Source organism: Gracilinanus agilis, chromosome 4, assembly GCF_016433145.1.
Source record: "Gracilinanus agilis isolate LMUSP501 chromosome 4, AgileGrace, whole genome shotgun sequence".
Taxonomy (NCBI): Eukaryota; Metazoa; Chordata; class Mammalia; order Didelphimorphia; family Didelphidae; genus Gracilinanus; species Gracilinanus agilis.
This window is the reverse complement of record NC_058133.1, coordinates 123,183,904-123,208,798: the sequence shown is the minus strand read 5'-3', so window position 1 is coordinate 123,208,798 and position 24,895 is coordinate 123,183,904. Positions and strand designations below refer to the sequence as shown.

The window sequence follows — 24,895 nt, the reverse complement described above, 5'->3', positions numbered from 1 at the left end:
TTTGATTGATTTTCATTAATTAAAAAAACAACTTTATTACAAGGAAAGGTTGGCTGTATATATGCAAGTAGTAAAACATTTCTAAGTGAATATGATTTGAAAACAAAAAGCCTTAATAACAAAGAGGAGACATATGGTTTGTATGTCTTAGATGCCAATCACTAAGAATATATGTTAAGATTTACATCATCATGGGATAATTGTCTTCTTCCTTAGGATGATCAGATCTTCACATAATCCTGGCACTTATATTTTCCTCAGTTTAACATAGCTCATATCTTGTTTTCTTTTCTTGGCTCCTTTCTCAGCTCTGATGCTTTCAGACTTATACCTTTACCCTCCCTTTTTCTCTTATCAAGTGCCAGAAATACTAATCACTCCACAGACTTCTCTGGTATAAAATAATTGACTTGTCCACCTAGATCTTAGTGCCTGAAATCTATGCATAAACAGCATTCAGGCACCAATAAACATTTTATAGCTAAAATCTGTAAAGTGACAATGGATATATAGCCAATCAGTTGTGATCTTTAAGAAGTATTTTTTCCTTAATGCATATTCAACTATTTCTTTTATTTTTTTTCTGAAATAAAGGATTTATTTATTTTTAAGAAAGAGATTAAGAAGAGACAAGCATTAAGTACCTACTTCTTGTCAAGCACTCTACTGGGTGCTTTACAAATATTATCTCTTTTGGTTCTCACCACAACACAGTAAGTGGTAGGTACTATCCCTATTTTATAATTGAAGAAACTGAGGCAGACAGATTAAATGTCATCTCCTGAATCTCACAACTATTAAGTGTTGAAGCTTGTTTTAAACTTAAATCTCACTGACTCCAGGCCTAGCACTCTATTCACCCACTGTGGTTCCCAGTTGCCACATAGTGGTTTGTACATAATTGACTCAGAATATATTGATTTTTAGTAACTTAATTAAGAAGCATCATGAACTAGTTTAACAAATAAACTGAAGCAAATATCTGTAGGACATAGTACTCTGTGAGCCTTTATATAAAAGTTATATAAAATTAAAAAAAAGACACAGTCCTTGTCTACTAGGAGTTTATAGTCCATTGTCAATTGCAAGGTATATTTAACCATTAACACTTGCAGGTCTCATTTGTCAAAAGACAAATGAGGATATATAGTGAAGTCAATGACTACCTGAAATTTTAAAATGATTTGTTCAGAAAAGGAAACAAGAGGAAGTAGGATTAGATGAATACAAAAATGCAACATAGTATATAAGGAGCCTGGTGGAAATGAAGGACAATTTAAAAAAAGAAGGTTTTAAAAAAATAATTTTTAAAGTACATTGAGGGTATTGCAGTATATCAAGAGTTATTGGATTTTCTCTGATTAGAGGTCTTCAAGTGGTATATGGTGGAGGAGACTCTTGTTCCAGTAGCTATTAAACTATCATGGTCTGTCACTCAGTTTCCATCCAGTGCTGACTGTGACTCTAACTTCTATTCTTTTGATTTTCTAATTTTTAAAATTTTTCAGTGTGGGGAACAGCTAGTTAGCTCAGTATATCGAGAGTGAGGCATAGGGACAGGAGGTATTAGGTTCACATCTGGCCTCATATACTTTCTAGTGGTGTGACTCTGGGTAAGTCATTTAACTCATTACCTAGACCTTAATATTCTTCTGCCTTGAAATCAATATATAGTGTAATTCTAAGGTAGAAGGTAAGGGCTTAAATAAATAAAAATAAAACAAGACAACATTTTCCAGTGTGATCCAGTTGATTTTGATCTCTTAATATTTCCTAAATGGCTTATAATAGTATTATTACATGTTTTTGATTAAATGTGATACAAAAATAAATCAGTGAACAAAATTTTAAATTTACCTCTTTCCTGGGTACTTCAAACTTGAAACTAGTACTAAAAGAAATAGTAAGGAAATCTTCATCCTAGCTTTTTGTTATTCAGATCTTTAATTTTGAGTCCATATCAATAAATTATAATTTCTAATGTTTTCTTTCATTAATTTTGTGGAGAATTCCATTCTGGATACACTTGATTCAATGATATTTTATTGATTAGGTAATGGCCCATGATTATCATCTGAAAACTTTCAGAGTATTAACTTGATCAAGAAAATCAAATCAAGTTTTGTTTTCACTTAGTAAGAGACTATAAAAGTGAGAGCTAAATATTAACTGTATGGAGAGTTAAATGTTTTTCTAATGGAAGAGTATTAACATATAAAATGGGGCCAAAATTATCCCAGAAATATTTCCACAATCTCAATTAAACAGAAAAGTTTAAAATAAGAACCTTTAAGTAATACTCCAAGTTTTCCCCAAACAGAAACAAAATTTTACAAGTAGAGGTAATATGGTATGGCAGGGATGTTTTTCCCCCCAGATAAGTGTTGCTTCTGATGTAAAGAACTATTAATACTTCAGATTGTTGCCAAACATAATATGAAGAACCACTTACTCAGACACCTGATCTTTAGAATGCAGCATCGTTTGTAACAATTTTAACGCTAACTAAGTACACTTTGATGAGACAGCATTTAATAAAATGCTCATTAATTTCATCATTAGCAAGGGTATGCTAAGAAGTAAGCCAGTTTCTTATGTCACGCCCAATTAGCATCCCATGCTAGTAATCCCATTAGTATTGTTGAATTCACTAATGGAAAAACTAATGGGCATGCTACCAGGGCACATTAATTGGGCACGACACCAGTTCTGGTTTTAATTATTAAACTACGATAATGAAATGTGTGTTTGTAAAATATTAAAACGTTGAAATAGGATTGAAGACAATAAAAGATCGTATGTAGGGGGAAAACGATATAAGAAAAGTCAACCTATAGGACACCCAAGGGACAGAAAGTAGACTTTCTGATGGATCATCTGTTCTAGCCATCTTTAAAAGTTGCTATATGGTCAATGGGAGAAGCATCCAGCTTATACTCATGGGAAATTAGCATCTTTTTTGTAATATTAAATATTGTATGTCATATATGTTCTCATGCATAATATGAGGACTGACAGGAGCCAATTAAAGAGCATGTGGAAGAAGTGAATTTAGTCATTGATGTGTATAGCCTTTTGTGTGCTATCTAATAACTGTGAATGAATTTTTGAATAACAGGACCTCAATTCCTTTCTGAGTAATGTAACATTTAAGTTTTTGACTTAATCAAAATTTTAGCCATGACCACACTATGATTTTTTCCCTTCTTCTCACCAAACATAAATTTAGTATTAAGGTCACTTGAGTTTGTTAAAAATATTCTGAGTAGTTTCAACAAATTGTGCAAATACTTTTCTAATTCTCTACTGGACAGAGGTAGAGCACCTAACAGAAAATCAGGTTTATTAAGAGAAATCAATATATTTCATGTTCAGTTTATGTTAAATTTTGCTTTTTGAATTTGTCATCTCTAAGAAGTAAACAATGACAGCATTAAGGGGGAAACAGCTATGATTTAATTTTATTAATTCTGTCTTCTAAAAGTGGCTTTCTTTTTTTCAAGTATGTCCCAGTAGATCAAGCATTTCTGTTCTCATCTTTCTTGTGAAATTTTCCTATTCTTTTTTGTTCTTTATATCTGCTGTTGTAGGGACTTGTCTTTTCAAAAGAAAACATTCTTATTATGATTATAATCATGTAATGAGAATAAGGCTGTGAACTACAAAATGTTTAAGTATCCAGCACTCCTAAATTTAAACCAGTTTTTCTGTTCTTTCCCCTTATATTTGGTTAATGATGTTAAAAGGGGAATTTTATTTAGTAGTAGAGAAATCAAGTTGAGGGGAAATAATCTAGCAGGAGTCATTCTCATGCAGAGCTGAAGTTGAATTGCATTATAGTATGGAAATGTTTGGGTAAGTAATTTTTCACTTTGACTGCTACAGAAAAAAGAAACTAAAATTCTTATAGGAAACATAATTTTCTTATAGTTTCTGATTGTAGTAGGCAAACATAATGCAGGTAATCTTGTGAGAAATTTAGTTTTAACGGGAATTTCTTCCCATACCTAGAGATTGAGAAGTTTGTTTGTTTTCCTTCAGAGAAGTACATTACAAAAGACTTGATTCCGTTCTCTCCATTCTACTTTGTCTTTTGAGGCGTATACTTTGATATCGTGATTAAAGAATTTTGGACTACTTTATAGGGATCTGCAGTTGTAGTTACTACAACTAATGATAATGGAAAACAATATAATGATGGCAGGTGGCATCAAGTGACAGCTACTCGGCATCAAGCTTTGGGACAGATCACTGTTGATGGTCAGTTCATAGGTAAGCATTCCAAAAAAAAACCTCTACTGGTCATATGGATATGTTGTTGGTTCATTTTATCTGCCATTCTTATTTTCCTTTTTTCTATCCTCATTTCTTTTTAGATTGTCCCTTCTATGTTCCTGTAATATGTTTGGAAACATGCACTTAGAGTCCATTATCTCATCTGTGCAAAACTCCAATAACATATTTAAACTTGTCATCTGTTCCAAAACTACTCTTAAAATCACATCATGCTAATATAGCACCATGGACCCTATGGATATTCAGTAAATTTGTTTAGATAAAAATTACTTCCTTTTAACTTTGCAGATATTTTTGTAGTTACTTATTTTTGTACATATTATATCACTCAATAGATTGTAAACAACTTGAGGGAAGGGACTTTCATTTTCATCTCAGTGCCTAGCACAGTGTCTTTCCCTTTATAGATGCTTAATAACTGTTTGATAAATTAAATAAAAGATTGGTGATTATTCATGAGTTTTTTGGTGATAGATGATTGTTTCTTCTTAATAAGGCTCTTCTTCTGCAAGCAGTGGCAGTACTATTATTGGGGAAAACACAGGAGTTTTTGTGGGAGGACTGCCATGGGGTTTTACTATCCTCAGGAAAGATCTTGGTGAGTACTAGTTTACTTTATTTGTAATCACAGAAATTGAAAATAGAAGCAATTTAAATTGTTTCTGTTTTTGAAGACTAAATAAAAATATTATGTGATGTTATTAGCCTTCCTCTATATCTGTGCTCAGCAATGACCTCTTAGATTACTGACAGCTGCAAATCATCTCAGGACATTTATTTAAACTATTTTCTAAGAATTATTGTTGAAAAAGAGAAAAAAAAGATAATCTAAAGAATTTTTTTCGTGGAGGGTGTGATCTAGACCTTTAATTTAATCAGTATAGTAAATTCCTGGGAAGAATACTCTCTTTATTGATACAGATTAATACTTTTTTAACTTTATAGTCTTGTAAAGTAGTCTAGCAGCTCTGAGAAGTTAAATGAATTAACCATGTCTGTTCAATTGGAATGTATTAAAGGTTTGACTTGAACCTAGGTCCTCTTGACTCCAAGATCAGCTCCTTATTATAAACGTCAAGTTTCCATAGATTAGAGCCATGTTGGTAAACCTATGGCATAGGTGCCAGAAGAGGCTTCTCCCCTCCCACTCTCCACACGCCCCTGAGGACATTTCTCTCATCACCTGCCTTTCTGCCCAGCAGCCCAATTGGAGCACTTCCTCCTTCCCTTCTCTGGGGTAAGGCCAGGGGCTCACATGTAGTATGAGGGTTGCAATTTGGACACTTAGTCTCTAAAAGGTTTGCCATCACTGGAGTAGAGGAATTGAAATGATCAGTTAAATGTTAGACTTTATGATAATTCTTTGAAAAAAAATGAAATTAAATCATATCATTATTTGACTGATAAAGTCATGATTGGTGAATAGACCAAAAGTTCTAGATTTGATTGAAATTTTTTTTTCAAATGATTTATTCTGGATTATTTTATAAACTTAAAAAACTTTTAACTTTTGTTTTTAGAGCACAGTGATCATACTATTTAATTTTGGAGGAACAAGATCTTAATTTTTTGTTTAGCTACTTTCAGAGTTTACTACTTTATGCAAATTCAATGAAAAGAGGCTATTTCTTTTAGGGGCTGCTGGTAGACCACGGCAGTCTATCTCATTAGCCACTTTCATTATTGATGTATTTCATTATAGCTTATGGGAAGCCAATAGACATTGCTACTTAACATGAATAAAATAAATCCATTGCATGTTATACATGATGCATTCATTAAATATGTTTAGAGCTATATCAAAGTTAGGCAGTCAAAAATGAGAGTTGGTTATGTTTTTAAATAATCCATTGTTTGCAAATTACATTATTTTCATGTAGTTTATCTCTAAAAAAATGCTATTAGTATTTGTTTGTTAACTCCTGCAGAGATAATCCAGAAAGGTTTTGTGGGATGTCTCAGGGATTTGTTTTTTAAGAAGAGTCACAATCCCTTTGAGGTCTGGGAACCTCTGGAATGGCAGAATGCTGAAGAACAGATGAATGTGTATAGCAGCTGGGAGGGCTGTCCAACTGCACTAAGAGAGGGTGCACACTTTCTTGGAACAGGTAAAGTCTGAAAAGATAGAGCAAACTAACATTTCTGACTCAACCCTCCTCAGGTTCCTTAAAGCCACATGATATTCTATATCCAGATGAATTACGCTAAGCACTAAGATGAAGCATGGTGGTAGAACCTGACTTCTTAGTATAAAATATAACATACATTCACTTTCTAAGAAACCTCATAAAGGCAAAAGAGTTGAGGATCCCTGAACTGCAGCTGAACTTTTTTTTTTCTTCAGAAAGTCCAGTTGAAACCGCGTTTTTCCTATAGAAACAATGCTTTGGATAGCAATTAGGTTCCTAGATCAAAACACAAAATCTTATGTAGCTTAGTGTAGCTAAACTATGAATTAATAGTACAATGTCGGGTATATTTATAGATTAGACAGGTTGATGTGGACTAGCTTGGGAACCTCACCAAGGCTTGTGTGGGAAGGGTCAGAGGAACATTATACATATGTAAGAATTTAACATAGTGGTGCTAGTAAAATATCTCCCGTTCTTCCATATTCCATTGGCTCAATGGCAGTCCTAAAAATCTGTAAAGAAGGTTGCGATGTAAGAGTGAAGTTTCAAGAAGGGAGAAAAGGAACGTGGAGAATGGAGCACTTCTCCCTCTTGATAGAAGCCACCTGTCCTTGATTTTTTTCACGAGTCAGATAGATATCTTTATTTCAGGAAGTTTTTGTAGATGAACAGCCTTCACTGTTATATGCTATAACTAAACAAGCTATACCAGTGATGGCGATGGGGCACTCAGCCACCCTCCCCGCCATATCCCCAGGTTCCCCTCCCCCTCTCCATATGCCAGGATATTTTTTCACATGCTCCGCCCCTTTGCCTATCAGCCAATGGGAGCACACAGTGGAGAAGGTGGGCGGCTCACAGGCAGAGGAGCTGGAGGAGAGTAGAGCACTCAGGCCACTCCCCTCTTCCTCTCTACTTTCCCAGAGAACATTGCTTACTTCACCCGCCCCTCTGCCGAGCACCCCAAAGGGAGTGCTTCCTCCCTCTTCTCTGTGGGGTGAGGAAGGAGTGTGTGTGTGTGTGGGGACATACCCAGCACGTGGTGGTGGGGGGAGCATGCCACTCCGTCTCCCGGGGGGGTGGGGGGGTGGGCACAGCACTCAGTCTGGGGGTGAGGCCCAATACTCCATCTCTAAAGGGTTTTTTGCCATACTGGGCTATACCAAAGAATAATATATTCTCTAAGTAAAACAACTCTTTGAGTTCCTTTTTAGCTATTAAAATAATCTATATTTAAAAATCATATAGAATATTAATGAATATGATGCTAGTCATGATTTAGAAATAAACCTCCAAGTTAACTTCGTGAGAGATATATCTATTCTGCTTTTCTATTCAATTACAAATGATATTTTCCCATTGAGCTGCATTTTTCAAAAGTGATCTGTTTATTCACTGATATCAGCACCAGTGTCATGTTAGTTAATAGATAGTCAATAATCATTTATTAAGCTCCTCCTCTGTGCCAGGTATTATGTGCTAAGCCCTGTGTATACAAAAAAAGACCAAAAGGAAAAGAATAAAAAATTCTCAGGGGGTTCACATTATAATGAGTAAGACAATATACAAATGTGCTGATTAAATTATTTTCAGTTTTTCTAAGACATTCATTCTCTTATTTTTAAAGGATTCTTGGAACTCTCTCCATATGTATTTCCAGGAGGAATGGATTTTGAAATTTCCTTTAAGTTCAGAACTGACCAAATGAATGGATTACTTTTATTTGTGTACAATAAGGATGGACCAGATTTTCTTGCTGTATGTTAATCTTAAGAATATTTACTTTAAAATGTTTTTACTAATATTAATAGGCTTGCACTATGTTTTAAGAGAAAAGTAACTTAAAACATATATATATACATACATATATGTATATATATATAAAATATTGTAATAACTTCAGTCATTCTTTTCCAGGGAAATTTCAATTTCTTCAAATTTAAATCACTAAAGTTGTGATTTGTTTTATTATCAAGATTACTATTATTATGCAAATATTCGATAATGTACCTCTTTACATTTTAAATCCAAGACAAATACCTTGAAAATCAATAAAAATGGCAAAACTTTCTTCACAAAAAGTTCAGGAAATTCCAATTTTTGGTTTCAGAAGTATTGGAAATTAAATTATTTCCCCTCTAATTCATGCTAAAGTCATTTTAATTTCTTTGGATGTATTTGAGATTTTCTTCTTTAAAAATTATAACTAGGCCACAATGTGTCATGATAACATTAGCTCTCAAAAAGTGGTGGTGAAAAACCCAAATAACACATAGTTATCATAGAACCAAAGAAAAGTGACTGAAAACTCAGGTTCAGAAATCTGACATATATACTGTTACCTCCCATCTTAGAATTAGTATGGTATATTGGTTCCAAGGCAGAAGAGCAGTAAAGGCTAGGCAATGGGGTTTAAGGACTTGCCCATGGTCACAGAGCTAGGAAGTGTCAGAGGCCAGATTTGAACCCAGAATCCCCTGACTCTAAACCTAGCTCTTAATCCACAAAGCCATCTAGCTACTTGCATATATTATTAATATATGACAAAATACAAACCTATATAATTCAAAATTCATTGCTTCTTTATACACCACCCCCACCCCCATATTTATTGAGGACCTTCTATGTATATGGCATTTTGCAAGAGAATAAAGAAAATGTCAAATAAAGACCATATTCACTTCCTCTAAGTAGCCATTTTCCATATACTTTCAATCGTTTTTCACTGCTTTTCACCAAGCTTTACTAAGGATACAGAAATGTTTTCTCTCTCAGCTAATCTAATATTCTTCATTTGAAATAATCCTTTCTTAAATTTTAGTCTCTAATTTGTCTACTATCAAAATAAGAGAATGGTAAACTATACCATTATGACGGAATTGGGAGAAAAATGTATGGAGACCTTCCTTTAACACAAAATTTGGGTAAAGTGAGTTTGTATTAGAAAATGCTACATTAATCTAAAAGTATATAGAGAAACAATTATGTTATTTAGATATTTGAAATAATAAAACTGAAATATAGAATCAAAATATATCTTATAAATTTGAAATTGAGTTTGCTATAAGCAATAAAAATAAGCCTAATCAACTTTGACATTTCATTTTCTTATTGTCTTGTCATATTCTTTCCCAAAATTAAATTGATATATGAAGTACTATTTTCTCATTTTCTAAAAACTCAAATAGAAATAGAGCCATAGTTCAAACTGTCCTTACCCCCCCAATGTCTCTTATGTTAGACTTTAATCTTCTAACTGTTGCAAAAGATCTGAGAAAAATAGAAATACTTTGTTTTAGTCTAATTCATACTATATCACATTTTCTAATCATTAGTGGGTATGAATTTGTTTGACTTATTGTTTCATTATTGATGTCAATTATAAACTGGCAATGTATTTTTTTATTATATGCTATTTCGGTCTTCCATAGTATAAATTTGAACGTTTTTATGGAGTACTTTGAGTGGAATTTCTTGCTCTTCTATTGAAATTGACCTTTTGCTCCCTTCTATGCTGTCATCTTCTAGTCTTTTTATACACCTATTTTCTTTTTTAATTTGAAATACAGACAGAGTTGAAGAGTGGATTGCTGAGCTTCCTGTTAAAAACCAGTATTACTTTTACAAAAGTGGATCTATGGTTGGGACTCTCCTATTGTGATGGAAAGTGGAATAAAGTAACCGTGAAAAAGGCAGGCTCAGTAATATCAGCAAGTCTGAATGAACTGATGGAGCATGTGTCAGAATCCAGTGCACAGCCACTGATGGTGAATTCCCCATTCTATGTTGGAGGAATTCCACCATTTCTGCGGGACACCTATGAAGAGCTAAGTTTAGAACAAGGTAAAACTCACTAAAGGAAATTCAAGAATGAATGGGGGTTGAATGTGGTCAGTCCTTAGGATCAGTCTTCCTGCTGGATTTGTGATAGGTTGGTACTCTATCATGACTCTAGGCTAAAAACACATTTGACTTTATAAAAAACCTGAACTAAAAAGAATTCCAAAGTATTTTCTTAAAGGTCTGTACCTGATATCCCCCAATACTGCTAGCAGACCTACTTATTCACAGACATTATTAGCACTGAATGCCTTCAACATCTATGTAGCATTATTCATATCTATTTTTAATATTTCTTTGTATATATTCCTTTTTGTTTTTTTATATAGATTATATTCAGACATTTATTAAATTTGTATTTTTATAAGTAGGAACAATTTTTTCCATAAAATGGTTAAAAATCCATCAGTTTGCCCTGTTTACATTTCTCTTTTTCAGGACTAATATTTATCTGTGTCATCAAGTCCTTTTGGTTTGATCAAAAATATGAGAAAATAAAGTTGTTAGCTTACTCTTGAATTTTTAAATTCAAATATCCTTGAGAAATGTAAATATGTTGTCAATTATGAAATAGAAAGTATGAATAAAAAAACCCTTCACTTTCAAAAGTTGCTGTAAAAACAGAAGGAAGGACCCACTTAATGAATTTGCTTATTCTGCTTTTCTCCCCACATTAGTCTGAGTTTATTATTTAGCTGTGAAATGTATTAGAACTACTGGACACATAGCAAAATCTAGTTCCACAAAAACGTCACTCCAAGTAAAATTAAGATCTACCTATTATGAATGGTTAAAATTCCACTAATCCCACTTTGTTTTTAAGTAGAAAATGGCGAAATGTGACAAGATTTAACTAGCCTTTTTAAAGGGTAGCAGGATAGGATTAATAAATAATTGGGACATAGCATAGTAATGACACTTGAGAAGTAATTTTACTAAAAGTATTTTATTCTACATGTTTCTCCAAGTTCTTAAGTTTCTTATAGAACAAAAAGTGAAAACCTATTGTTAGACTGAAAGTACCTCTTGATCTCGAAATATGGAGACATGGAAACTAAGTTATGATAGAAGCTTGCTCTATATCCCCAAACTCATGGGCTAAAAGTATAGTGATCCCCCATGAAAGCACTGGTTCCAATAAAATTTGCATTGTAATCTTTTACATAATATTTAAAGAGATATAGAACAGGATAAAAATGGAAGAGACATAACCTGAAATATAAAAGGTGACAAGAATTTGTTAAGTGCCTACTATATGATGGGATCTTCATAGTTATATAGAGAACTATATAAGCATTTTATAAATATTATCTAATTTTATCTTCACAACAACCAGGTGCTATTATTATCCCCGTCTATAGTTAAGAAAACTGAGGCTGACAGAAGTGACATGATAAGAGTCACCAAGCTAGGAAGTGTCAGAGATTGTATTTGAACTTAGATGTTCCCAATTTCAAGTCCAATACTCCAATCACAGTGACTCCTTACTGCCTCTGATCTATCAGAACACATCTTATCTCTGTCTTGCTTAATCATAATATGCCACTGTTATCTAAATCTTAAACTGCATATTTAAGAAAATAAATGCGAAAATAAAATTTCTTAAGAATATATATTTTATGGCATTGTTCTGTAATCCTGTGCTCTCCTTTTGCTCTCTTCTATCCTTATTTTGGGTAAGAGCTATGTCTATTCAAGAATCACAACAAAGATATAATGAGTGAGGGACTTTGATGCCTCAAGTCACCATCAGAATTGGGTGTAGCATAATCAGCAATTTCAGCTATTGCAGTAGTTTCAGATTTGGGAGTAACTTTAGTTTCACACTCAGTGAGGGTACTTTAGTTTGGCACCTATGTCATCATGGACCCTAATACCGTGTGCTGTTCAAAACCTAGATATTTTCTATGCTGAGGATTGGTAAAAGATAAAAATGAGTCAATACTATCAAAACAGTACCATTTGTAACTACTAGAAGGTCATTCTTTGCCTAAGAATCCGTCTACGGATTTTTATTTGTTTTTTTGTTTTTTGCAACACTCATGTTTGGCTCTTCTACCATTTTTATTTTTGTTGATAGGGAAATTATGGTAGAAGTAAAATAATTCATCCAAGTGTTATCCTTAAATCCATGCCAGAATAAGGGATTCAAGTTTCCTTCAAGTTGAGCCCTCAAGTTTTGCTTTTATTTTCGGGTTAGTTTATTAGTATTGATCAGTCTAGGCTAAAAAAAAGAGAATTAAACAGTGGGAGACACTAACAAGGAAACTAGGTAAATAATTTTAGTGTTAGGAGACTTATCTAATACTGAGGTGACATAAATGCTGAATAAAATAATCTGGTCTCTGTCACAAATAACTTTTATTTTAGTGCTAAACATTGTATTATTTGCTTTTGCTACTTTCAGCTGGTAGAGTTTAATATGGAAGTTACTAATCATCTGTTTTTATTCTTTCAAACTCCAGAGTGTTCTGTTAAAAGATAGTTTGTGTGTTGAAGAGGCCTATAAAACCCAGTTGTATTTGCCCTCTTTAGTTACAATTCAGTATTTCTTCCCAAGCAGAATAATGTCAAACCTCATTGAGCTGATGTCTGTTTACTCAAAATAGCATGTAATTCAAAGCAACTGCTATTCCCTGGCTGACTAGATGCCCTATGGTTCTTTAACAAAAATATTGAATAATCTAAACCCATCTCATCCAAATTCTGGGTTAAAACTTAATAAGTCTTTCCTATATTATGTTTATTTTGAAATCTACTCTGTAAAATATGCATTCTTGTAAAAAGCCATGGTATTACTACTGATAAAGCTGAATCTTCGTCCTTAGCCTGCTCCTGAATGGAAGATTACAAGTCATTATGGGAGCCATTATGTATGTCCGAGAATATGAGAACCAAACATGTGAACATACCTCATTGAAAAGAATGGGATACAGTGACTCTCAGATTAATTATTCATGTGAGGATAAAGTCTGGGCCTCCAAAACACTTATTAAGTAACTTTTATACTTATTAATTCGGATGTAGTTTAGGACCAATCTTCCTTCTTTGCATGGAATATTTAAAGTGTCCTATTTTAAAAAATGAGTAGTGTTTTTAAAATATTAGAATTAGATGAATTATTCTTTTGGGTCTCTTATTTAAAATAGTGTCTGGGGATAGAATTTAATTTGTTACTTCTTTTCCGGAAAGTCAATATTTAGGTGCCCAGTAGTTGAAGGGAACCATGGATAAGGTACAAGTAAGTAGTTTTCTGCCTCAAAAAGTCACATTTAGTTAAATTTGATTTCACAGACACTTAAAGCATGTGTGTGCACAGAGAATTCTACTCTGGGTCTAGAGAACAGTCATTCAACAGGCATTTATTAAGTGAAGGCATTGTGCCTCTTATTTGTGAGAGAAGAAAAGAGTAAAGCATCATGGAGTGAAGATGTGCAGGAATAAGTATCTATTCATTCAATATGATAGAAATATAACAATTTTTTTGCCTGATAAAATCAAGAATAAAAGGAAGGATTTCTCCAACACATCTTAAAAGTTAATATTTGCATCTTAGAAATCTCTTTGTCATAGAAAATAAAGTGCTGTGGACAACAAAAATGATTGTTAATTAATAACTCAAGCTCTTTATGTGATACGAATCCCTTACTATTTGCTAGGTTTCGGTGGTTGCATGAAGGATGTTAAATTTACACGAGGTGCTGTCGTTAACTTGGCATCTGTGTCCAGCAGTGCTGTCAGAGTCAATCTGGATGGATGCCTATCAACTGACAGGGCTGTTAACTGCAGGGGAAATGACTCCATCCTAGTTTACCAGGGGAAAGAGCCAAGTGTTTATGAGAGTGGTCTACAGCCATTTACAGGTAACATGTTGGTTCCTTAAATTAAATGCTACATGTCTCTTGCTCACCTCCTTCTCTCCTCCACACCGAGTCAGGTCTACATGAATAACTTCTTATCTTGCTCTTTATTGTTTCCACTTAAGAATATCTGTACAGAGTGGTGGCTTCAAATGAAGGAGGATCAGCAGAAAGTCTTTGGAGCCGTGGCCGCACAAAAGGAACAGGTAAATTCAGTTTTCCAATATTTTCCAAATATCTTCCTCTTTTTCCTTGTGCATTTATTTTGTAGATTTAGGTATGTGTGCTGATCTTGGGATTGTACAAAATGGGCAAATAAAGGCCAAAGGTATGCCATTATATGTTAAATAGGGATAAAGATCAGACTTGTGATTTCCTTTTTTTAAGAAAACTCCCAGATGAGTAAATTCCCTTTTGCAGAGCAAGTTGACATCACTCTTTTATGCAACTTATAGACTTAGAGATTTGCTTAGAAATACAAAGTATTATTCATACAGTTTTATGATGAGTTTAAATTTTAAAAAGTCCAATTTTATGCTAAAATTCGTGTGTCTTTCCCTTTTTTGTGTAATTCTTAATCTTTAAGCATTCACTAGTTACAGGAACATCCCAACCTCATACCATTACTTAGCTTCTCCAAAATAGGAGTTTAGGTTACAAAAAAAGGTTGCAGAAGGAAGTTAGCTACCTTTGAAGAATGTTTTATTTTTGTGTTTGTTTTAATTTGAAAAATTTTATTTGTTTAATTAATTTAGAATATTTTTCCATGGTTACATGATTCATGTTCTTTCCCTTCCCTCCTCCCACCCACCTCCTGTAGCCAACCAGCAATTCCACTTGATTTTACATGTGTCATTGATCAAGACCTATTTCCATATTATTAATATTTGCATTAGGGTAATCACTTAGAGTCTACATCCCCCAGTCATATTCCCATCGATCTATGTGATCAAGAAGTTGTTTTTCTTCTTTTTTCCTACTTCCACAGTTCTTTGGAGAATGTTTTAGATGGAAGATGTGTTCTGGACAGGTTAAAATTCACTCTATAAAAACATGAAAGAGCCATGCAAATCAGATGCTATCATCTGAATAACTGTAATCCAACCCAAAAAAGCATGACATATTTGTAAGGCACCATTGTAGGCAATTTTTAACAAAATTTTAAAATAAAATTTTACAAAGGTAAAATGACAAATTGTTCCAACACTCATGGAACTTCTATTTTATGAGGGCAATAACAATTCATGCCATTTTAAGACAAGATTCAAACTCATGAGATCTTTCTGACTCCAGACCTTGCACTTTATCCACTTTTCTATCTAGATGTCCCTCCATTTCATATTGTCATCTTTAGAGATATCAAGGATCTTACTGAATCAGTCAGTTCTAAGGTCCCTTCCAGTCCCCAAACTGTCACCCTATGAAATAATAGGATCGAATCCCCTAATTTTTAAAACAAGAAATACTAGGAAGTATTAGCAACATTTCCTAGACAGTTCTTAAGTTCTGATTCGTTGTGTTCAAATCGTACTTTTATATGCTCTGCCCACATATTTCAAACTCTTCTTCACTAGTAGCAGGCACAATAAAAAGAATCTGCTCACAACATAATTCAGCAAGGTAAATAGGTACCTTGAAACCACACTGTTTACATAGCTTCATTTCCCCCATTTTGAAAACTATCTTGAAAGTGAGCAAATAGAACTCTGGGTTTGTAGTAATGATCTGACCACATATGTTTATGCCATAAATTTATATTTACAATCTGACCACAGCACTGAGCAGCTACATGTTCCCAAGGGTTGAAGAATAATTGCACTATTTAATTATTTTTGAGTCAGTTTTGCTATGTCCCTTATGAGAAGACCATCTGCTAGACAGTACCTTACCTTGCCCTGTGCTGCATTTCAGAACTAATAAAATCAATATTACTACAGTGTTGTCTGTAACTTGCAACTTGATTGCATAGCTTATAGCTATTTATTATAAACACCTATAATGTTTTAAATCTACTGCTGATAATTATTCCCCTAGTCCCATTTCTCTCACTCATATACACCTTACTCCTCAAATTGTTATTTTACTCATCTAAACAGTAGAATAAAAAAAAAGAAGATTTTTGATATGGGAAAACAGGAGTGATCATCCATCTACAGGGCCCAGGAGTCCACATACATTTCTAAAAAGCCCATCATCCATCATTCTGCCATGGAGTTCCTTGGGCTTTTTCTCGGTGTCCCTAGTGCAGTCTTCTGTGATGAAGTTATTGCTGGCCAAATCTTGACTTGCTAAAGCAAAATCTAATGAATAAAAGGTATAGATTTTTCAAAAAATTAGGGAACTATGTATCTATGTGACAATGGCACTTGATTTCTTTTAAACACTCCAGTTCCATTTTTTGCATTTAAAAAGAAAATAAATAACTTGAAACAAAATTCTGTGAGCAACTTTGTACAAGCTCATCTTTCTTCTAACCAAATATGCAGTTTTGAATGTGTCCCCTATATCTCACCTGCTTGAGCTTTGCTTTTTTTAAGTTAATTTGGGGAGAAATTGTAGTTAGAAAATGAAATCAGACATTTGAACATTATCACATTTGTGATATTTTGTGTTCAAGATATAAAAATGTCAAACTACTCTGTATAATAACAGTCTAATTATCTTGATTCAAAGTGTTACATCATTATATTGCTTGAACTTGTTAGCTGCCTACCATCCACCTCCTTTTTTATGAGTGATGTTTAAACATGTTGGATACATTCAATGTTTTTGGAAAACCTGGACTAGACAAGGAAGAATGTTATGTAGATAGAGTTTTGATGGTTTTGAAATATAGCTTGAACTGAATGGCTCAAGATGTGCAGTCATATTAAATCAATGCTGAAAAGTTACAACTCTAATAAATTGTATTTATGCTAATGGTTGAGTCTGATTTACTGCCATCATTAAAAGTTGAAGAATAGGGGCAATAGTCTTCTCAGAACTGCCATTTTCTCTATTTTCGATTTTATCCTTCTACAGCTCCACAAAGTGTGCCAACTCCCTCAAGAGCTCACAGCATAAATGGTTACAGCATTGAAGTGACCTGGGATAAACCTGTTGGGGTCAGAGGTATAATTGAGAAGTACATTGTGAAGGCATATGATAAGAATGGTCCTCATGTACCTGCTGCCAGTGTTGAGTTTGTCAACACCAGTGCTCTCACAGGTAAATCGCATTGCTTAATAGAGTAGATTAAAGAAAAGAGGATTTTGGCTTTTGTTTGTTTTTGAATAAAAATTCTCATTAAGCTGGGAAATGTTTTCTTAAGTGCTTTCAAGGATGCTTCTTCATCTGTACAAATAAATACCAACTACCTGATATGGGGAATATCATGGTCTATTCAGGAAAATAATTTCAGAACAGGGATAAAGTTTGAATTTTCTTTTCTTTGAATATTCTTTGGTTGTTTCAGGACAACAATGACTTTTTCTCCATTTCCAAAGATTTAGGTATGCTATCTGATAGGGCAGTGAAAGTGGTTTATAAACTGTCATTAATTACTCTGTAAATATGCAGCCTTTTCCCATCTTCTAAAATTACTTTTTAGATAAAACTCAAGTTGAACCCAGTAAAGATTTTGTATTATGAAATCTCTGGTTGGACTGTGTTGTTTCAGATACAGGGATTGTTAGGGGATTAAGAGTCTGACTGGCAGCAAGTCATCTGATTGGTTCTTCTGCCAAAGGCATAGTGTGGCATGTAGAAATGGTAGAGTTTTTATATCCATAATATTCTTCATATAGTTTAATAATATTATAAAGACTTGCATTTCTGTAATGCTTCCAAGATAATCACATAATCTGGAGATGCACCTGCTTCTACTGTTTCTAAACAAGAATCCCCTCTACATCATAAACAAGTGGCCATTCAATCTTAAATAAGGAGGAGAGGAATCCATCACCTCCAGAGATAGTTCATTGAATTTTTAGATAAGTAATTGTTAAGAAATTCCCCTTGCATTAAACCTAATTTACCCATTTGAGACTCCTATATATTATTATGAGTGCTAACCCTTTAGCTCTTAGCTATCCTATTCATTTTATGCCTTTTCTTCAGGCTAAACTCTCCAGTTCCCTTAGCTGATTTCTATATGACATTCCCTAGGGTCCTATACTAGTTTATGAAATATTTTCCTTGCAACAACCTTGTAAAGCAAGTAGTAAAGGTGTAATCATCACCATTCTGCAGATTGAAAAGCTGAGGCTCAGAGAATTTATGTGGTTTGCCCAATATGACAGGGCTAGTAGTCAATATGGGAAATATAATTGAACTTGTTTTTTCTACTTCCAAGCCCAGAATTTTCAACTAAACAAAACTAACAATATCCTGACATTTTAGGCACTTTTAATATAAATAGAAGAAATTCATGTCCTAGTACAGAAAACTTAAAACATACAAAGTGAAATTCTAGAAATCATTTTATGCAAAATATAGTCCCTAGCTTTAAGAAACTTGAAGGAAAAAGCCAAAATGGCAGAGTAAGGGACCCTTCTGAATTCTACGAAATTACCCTCTGAAAAGCAATAATATAATGCCTCAAATTGAATTTTGAAGTAGCATAAAACACAAAAAGATAAGATGAAGTAACTTCAGCCCAATATAACTTAGAAATCCTGAAGGAGGGTTGTAGGGCTGCTAGGCAGAAATGGAGTACAGTGCAACAGGAGTGGCCCCAATTGGCAAAACTTAAGCAAGCCAAGGCTTTTGGAACTCTCAGCCACATATAGTAAGGGGGAGTCATACATCTGCTCAGAAAGAGATTACAGGGGTCTCTTTGCTGGCTCTGAGTGCAAGATTCTTGTCTCACTGCCCATACATAGAATCAGGTCATAGTTCTGGGTCACAGTCACAGTTGAGGAGGAGTACCAGCATACATCAGCATTTATGGCCACATGAGAGCAGGGAACTGTGCTCACAGTTCCAAGGGGGAAAAGAGTACTTGGGGTTTCTCACAGACCAGAGCACAGATCTGGAGAGTATTAGACATACTTCTATTTACATCATACCACTTTGAAAGAACTGAAAGCAAATGCATCCCTAGTGCCAGCTCTGAAGGCAGATGCACAAAAGACCTGAAGCTTGAAATAGTGTTCCTTTCACCACAGTTATGAAGCTCAATTTTAACAGTTTTTTAAACTTAAAGGGAAGAAAAAGACAAAAAATGAGTGATTAACAAAAAAAGACACTCAACATAGAAAGTCATTTTGGTGTTAGGATAGACTCAAACTCAGAAGAGGACAACAGAGTCAATACTGCTACATCTAAAACCTTGAAGAAAAATATGAGTTGTTCTCAAGTCCAAAAAAAATGAATGAAGAAGTTCAAAAGGTATTTTAAAATTAAATAAGAGAAGTAGAAGAAAAAATTGGAAAAGAAATTAGGGTGACACAGGAAAACCATGAATAAAGAGTCAGTGTGGTAAAGGATACCCCAAAAATTCTGAAGAAATTAATATCTTAAAAAGTAGAATAGGCCATTTGGTAAAAGAATCACAGAAATCCAGAGAAGAAAAGAATTTTTTAAAGCAGAATTGACCATATTGAAAAATATAACAAGAAATACACCAAAGAGAAAAACTTCTTGAAAGACAGATTTGACCATTTGGAAAAAGAGGTACTAAAATTCACTGAGGAAAAGTACTCTTTACAAAGGAGAATTGGCCAAATGGAAAAGAAGGTACAAAAGTTCACTCAAGAAAATCATGCCTAAAGATTAGAATTGGGAAAATGGAAGCTAATGATTCCATAAGACATGACAAAACAATCAAAGTTAAAAGAATGCAAAAAATGGAAGAAAATGTGAAATATCTCATGAGAAAAACAACTGACCTGGAATCCAAGAGAGAGAATTTAAGAATCATTGGACTACCTGAAAGCCATGATTAAATAAAAGAGCTTAGACAATATCTTTCAAGGACTCATCAAGGAAAACTGCTCAGAAAAACCTGGAAAAAATTACATGAACTAAAGCAGAGTGAAATAAGCACAACCAGGATAATGTTGTACAGTTACAAGAATACATTACAATAAACAACTATGAATAATAGCTATTTTCAGCAATAAAATAATCCACACTCTTCCAAAGGACTCATGATAAAAAAAAATACTATCTGCTTCCTGAAAAAAAATGGAGTCTGAATCCAGACCAAAGAAAACTTTTTTTGCTTTTTAAATTTTTTTTTCTGTTTGAGTTTTGTTCCACAAAAGGATTAATAAGGGAAAATGTTTTACATGTTTGCACATATGAAATCTTCATTAGATTGTTTACCATTTTAAAGAGGAAGGGGTTAAAGGAATTAGGAGTGAAGGGGAAATTTCAATATTCTTTGAAATATGTTTGAAGCTTTTTACATGTAATTGGGGAAAAATTTTAAAAAGAAAGAACTCTTTATATCAAATTTCTAATAAATATGGAAAATAAAAACAAAAGAAATTTGAATCTGATTATAAATGATTATGTATTCAACATAGATGATTTTATGAAATATTTCACGTTTTTCCTTTTTAATATTTTAAACATAAAAATGTAAAATCAAGAAAAATAGTCTTATATTTTGAATATATTTTAATATGTGTACATTTGTATACATGCAAAATATATCTCATATTAAATAAATACTAAATAAACATATCTTAAAGTCTATTTTTGATAAAAGTATAAAATCAAGAATATGATTTTAAGTACAATTCTCAAGTTGAAAAATCATTTTATACACTATGAAATTATATGATTTAAAAAATTGAGCAAGTGACCCAGAATAACTCTCAAGAAGTTTAAACGCTAAATGTTAGCAAAAGAAGAAAATTTTATTTTTAATTCAAATAAGTTTCTAATACAAATTTATAATTCAAAAATAATATTTGCTGTCTGACATTATAAATACTAAAACATTTAAACTCAATATATCTGATGTGTTTTCTTCAGAAAGTAGGGGAAATAATGTAGACTAAGTCATAAAAGTGTACCTTAAGTCATTCCATGGAATTCTTTTTACTGTTATATCACTATCCTTCCAGGAATTCTTATTTAGAATCCAAGAGTCATCCTAGACTTCTCACTACCTCTCACTTGCCATGTCTAAACAGTTGTCAAGTGTCATTGATTCTACTCCTTCAAAGTTTCATATCATCCCCTCTCTCCATTCATATAACTGCCACCATAGTTCTGTTCCTTATCACTGCTCACCTGGATAACTTCAGATAAGATTTAAAAAAATTTAAGTCTATTAATTGATTTTTAAAAAATACTCAGATAATGCCCACTCACTAAAGAAGTCATCATTTGACCAATTACACACACACACACACACACACACACACACACACACACACACACATATAAAGCAATGTCTTGCTTATTTCTATTTATCATTTCTTTCTCTGGAAGTGGACACACAGAAGTCATTTTTCAAACAATATTTTTCTGTACATAATGTTCTCTTGGTTCAGCTTGTTTCATTCTTCATAATTTCATATAGATCTTTCTGCATTTTTTCCTAAATTAACATGCTCATAGTTTCTTACAGAACAATAGTATTCCATTACAATGTTAAGTCACAACTTGTTTATCCTTTCCCCAATTGATGGACATCCCTTCAGTTTCCAGTTCTCAGTCCTTTGCCATCACAAAAAGAGCTGCCATAAATATTTTGGAACATGTATGTCTTTTCCTATTTCTCTAGTCAATTTAGGAAATAAACTTCAAAAGAAATGAATAGACAATTTAAATGAAATCTAATATATATGTACATATATAAAAGTATATAATAAATGCTTTAAATGATTATTGATTAGAGAAATGCAAATCAAAACAACTCTGAGATATCATTTCACACTTAACAGATTGGCTAACATGATGAAAGGACAAAATGACAAATGTTAGAGGGCATGTGAGGAATTAAGAACACTAATACACTGTTGGTGTAAGTGGGAACTAATCTGGCCATTTTGGAGAACAATCTGAAATCATATCCAAAGAATTATAAAAGTTATGTGTACCTTTTGACCCAGATAGATTGTTTTTTTTTAATTCTAAAGGATGAAAAAATATCGTGTTGAAAAAATTTTGAACTCTATTAATATTTTATAAAAGGTAAGAAATTAATAATTATGCCCATTTCCCCATCTACATAAACATTTTAATGGCGATTTTATAATGCACTGATGGAATCTTCAATAAGGGAATTAGTAGGGAACACCAAAGTTCTTTTAACTGATATTTCATGGGAGATCTCACTTTTGCCATCATACAGTTGACTAAGTGATATAGAAAACAGAATAGTCCCCATTTGGCTATTCCTCTGTTGACTATGTGGTATACATATGAAAGTCATTGGCAGGCATCATCCAGGACAGGCCAGCATATATGGGTAGTGATTTTGATCATTGGAAGAAATATTACCTTGATAATATCACAGATCCATTTGATTATGAAAGCTGAGCAGAATTGTTGTCAATTCCTTGTTCTAGTCCAACTGCCACAACATTTAGTCATTAGGGATAGTGATTTTAAATATCTTTCCCCACTAAATTGTGAATAAACCTTTTTTATCCTTTGTTCAACTAATATAAGGTTACTTTTTTAAAGATATGATTTTACTTGAATGTTAAGGAATATTATTTCCCCTATTCCCTACCAACATATATATATATATGCATATATATTTATATATGCAAATATACACACATTCTCAGAAGGAGTTTTTATAGGAAAAATTTCTCATTATAATTCAAAGTAATCGTATCTAACCAAATGTTTCATTTAATGTTTTATTTGTTATTTCAACATTTTCTGGGAAATCTAGATTCAAAATCCTCTTTTTAAACCTTTAGTGGGTCCCTTTCCAAAGTTCTTCCTCAGCTTCATTTTACCCTTCATTTATCCTTCACATCCCCTAGTGATTCATTTCTCATGAGGGGAAAAATATTTGTACTTAAGGTTAGAGAAAGAAAACATGCTACTTCTTAGGTATATCTCAGAATATTAGAATAAAACTTAGGCACTGCCTAGATCTTTATTCCACAGAGCCTTTCTTCCCTCTGGGCAGAGCCTAACAGTGAATCAAGATGTTAAGGACAATAAACCCTAGGCAGAATTATAAGTTTGAAGATTTTCTCTGACACCTGAAACTCCTTGTTATTCATTCTTTTCTTTCTTCTATGATGTTCTCTCAGTTCTTTCAAATCCTCTTTTCTCATCAAAGTGCTTTCATATTCTCTTTTCTTAATCCAAATTAACCTATACCAAAATTTATTTAGTTTCTTAATTCTTATTGTTAAAATTATTGATAGTCACTAACATATTATCCTTCCTAGGAAGATTCATATTTTAGCACAAAGTCCTTGAGATGGATTTTCAGGAATAACCTAGCAAGTGACAGACGATTTCATTTTATCGGTGAATGTGGTCCTAGGATTCTTGGCCTATAGGTATTGTTTAGCCAACTTGTTCCCTAAATTTGTTTTGGGGAGCCATGTTTTAGAGATTTCCTGGTATTTGAATATAACAGAAATTGGAAACTGATATAAAGGTACAATATATCTATATAAATATGGCATAATATAAAGCTACAGTTTTTCTTGGGAAAGAAATACTTAATGAGAACTATCAAATCCATTAAAACTTATCTACAATGAATCCTCCTTCATAAAAAAAAAGAATTCTTAATAATAATCCCCAAATAGCACACAAATGTTATTTAAAAAGAAGATGACAACGAATTAACAATTGACACCCTGAAGCAATTGACACCTAGAGTACTGAAGCTAGGAAGATATTAGTTTCAATCCAGCTTCAGATACTTACTAATTGTGTGACCCTGGACAAATCACTTAACTTCTGTTTGCATGTTTTCTCATTTCCAAAATGTGGATAGTAATGGCATTTGCTGACCAGGTATATTGTTTATAAAGTGCTTTGTAGATTTTAAAGTGCTATATGAATGCTATCATCATTATCATTATTTTCATCATCATAATATGTGTCCTTGACACAGACCACACAGATTTTTTACTTCCTGTTGAATGTACAGGAAAAACAGAGGAACGGATTGAAAAAGACTGTTGGTAACATCAAACTAGAAAGAGTTAAAGTATCCTTTCATGCACCTCTACTTGAAGAAAAATGAAGGTGTCACTATCCTTACTACTACACTCTTCCAGAAAAGAGCTATGTCAGAAATAACACTACTATTTTTCTGAAGCTATGGAAATAAAAAAGAAATATGAAACAGAGCCAGAAGGTGATTTTTTTTCTAATTTAAGCTGAAGGGAAGAAAGCAAATTCAAGAGGAAGAATACAGAAAACCTGGGTCTCAAAGCCCTTGCGTATGAATGCTGGTCCAATTAGGTTTCATATTTTTAGTCATATTCTTTCTTTCTAAGCTTTTCCTTCTCCAAAGCATCTTTATCCATTACCTTATGCATTATGAGAATCAACTTTCAATTGAAGGCATCTTCCTCCATTAATGAAGAGCAATCAAGTGTGCGTGACTCAATGTTGACCAAAGTTTTGAATCAAGAATATCCTAGTTCAATAATGGGTAGAAATCAAGTTCTCAGTATATAACCCCCTGAGGAACATTTCTGTGTTGAAAAGGTGAGGGCAGGGTGTATTAGCTTCAGACCACCTAGGACTTTGTCAGTACTTTTACCTTTTACATTTCCTATTAAGAACACACCAATCTTGTGGGTTTAAAAAGATGGATGAAAAGATGGAGAAACATAC

At 33.2% G+C, this 24,895-nt stretch overlaps 1 protein-coding gene across 1 annotated transcript in view; it reads left to right on the top strand.

Moving 5' to 3' along the window:
* The window catches only part of USH2A (usherin), a 1,059,501-nt gene that overhangs the window by 392,878 nt on the left and 641,728 nt on the right, over nucleotides 1–24,895 (top strand). The window contains exons 22-29 of the mRNA XM_044674959.1: nucleotides 4,146–4,272; nucleotides 4,793–4,894; nucleotides 6,225–6,404; nucleotides 8,056–8,186; nucleotides 9,998–10,271; nucleotides 13,928–14,131; nucleotides 14,254–14,334; nucleotides 17,150–17,335. Coding sequence (XP_044530894.1) covers nucleotides 4,146–4,272; nucleotides 4,793–4,894; nucleotides 6,225–6,404; nucleotides 8,056–8,186; nucleotides 9,998–10,271; nucleotides 13,928–14,131; nucleotides 14,254–14,334; nucleotides 17,150–17,335 — 1,285 coding nt within the window. The remainder of the gene's footprint in view (nucleotides 1–4,145; nucleotides 4,273–4,792; nucleotides 4,895–6,224; nucleotides 6,405–8,055; nucleotides 8,187–9,997; nucleotides 10,272–13,927; nucleotides 14,132–14,253; nucleotides 14,335–17,149; nucleotides 17,336–24,895) is intronic.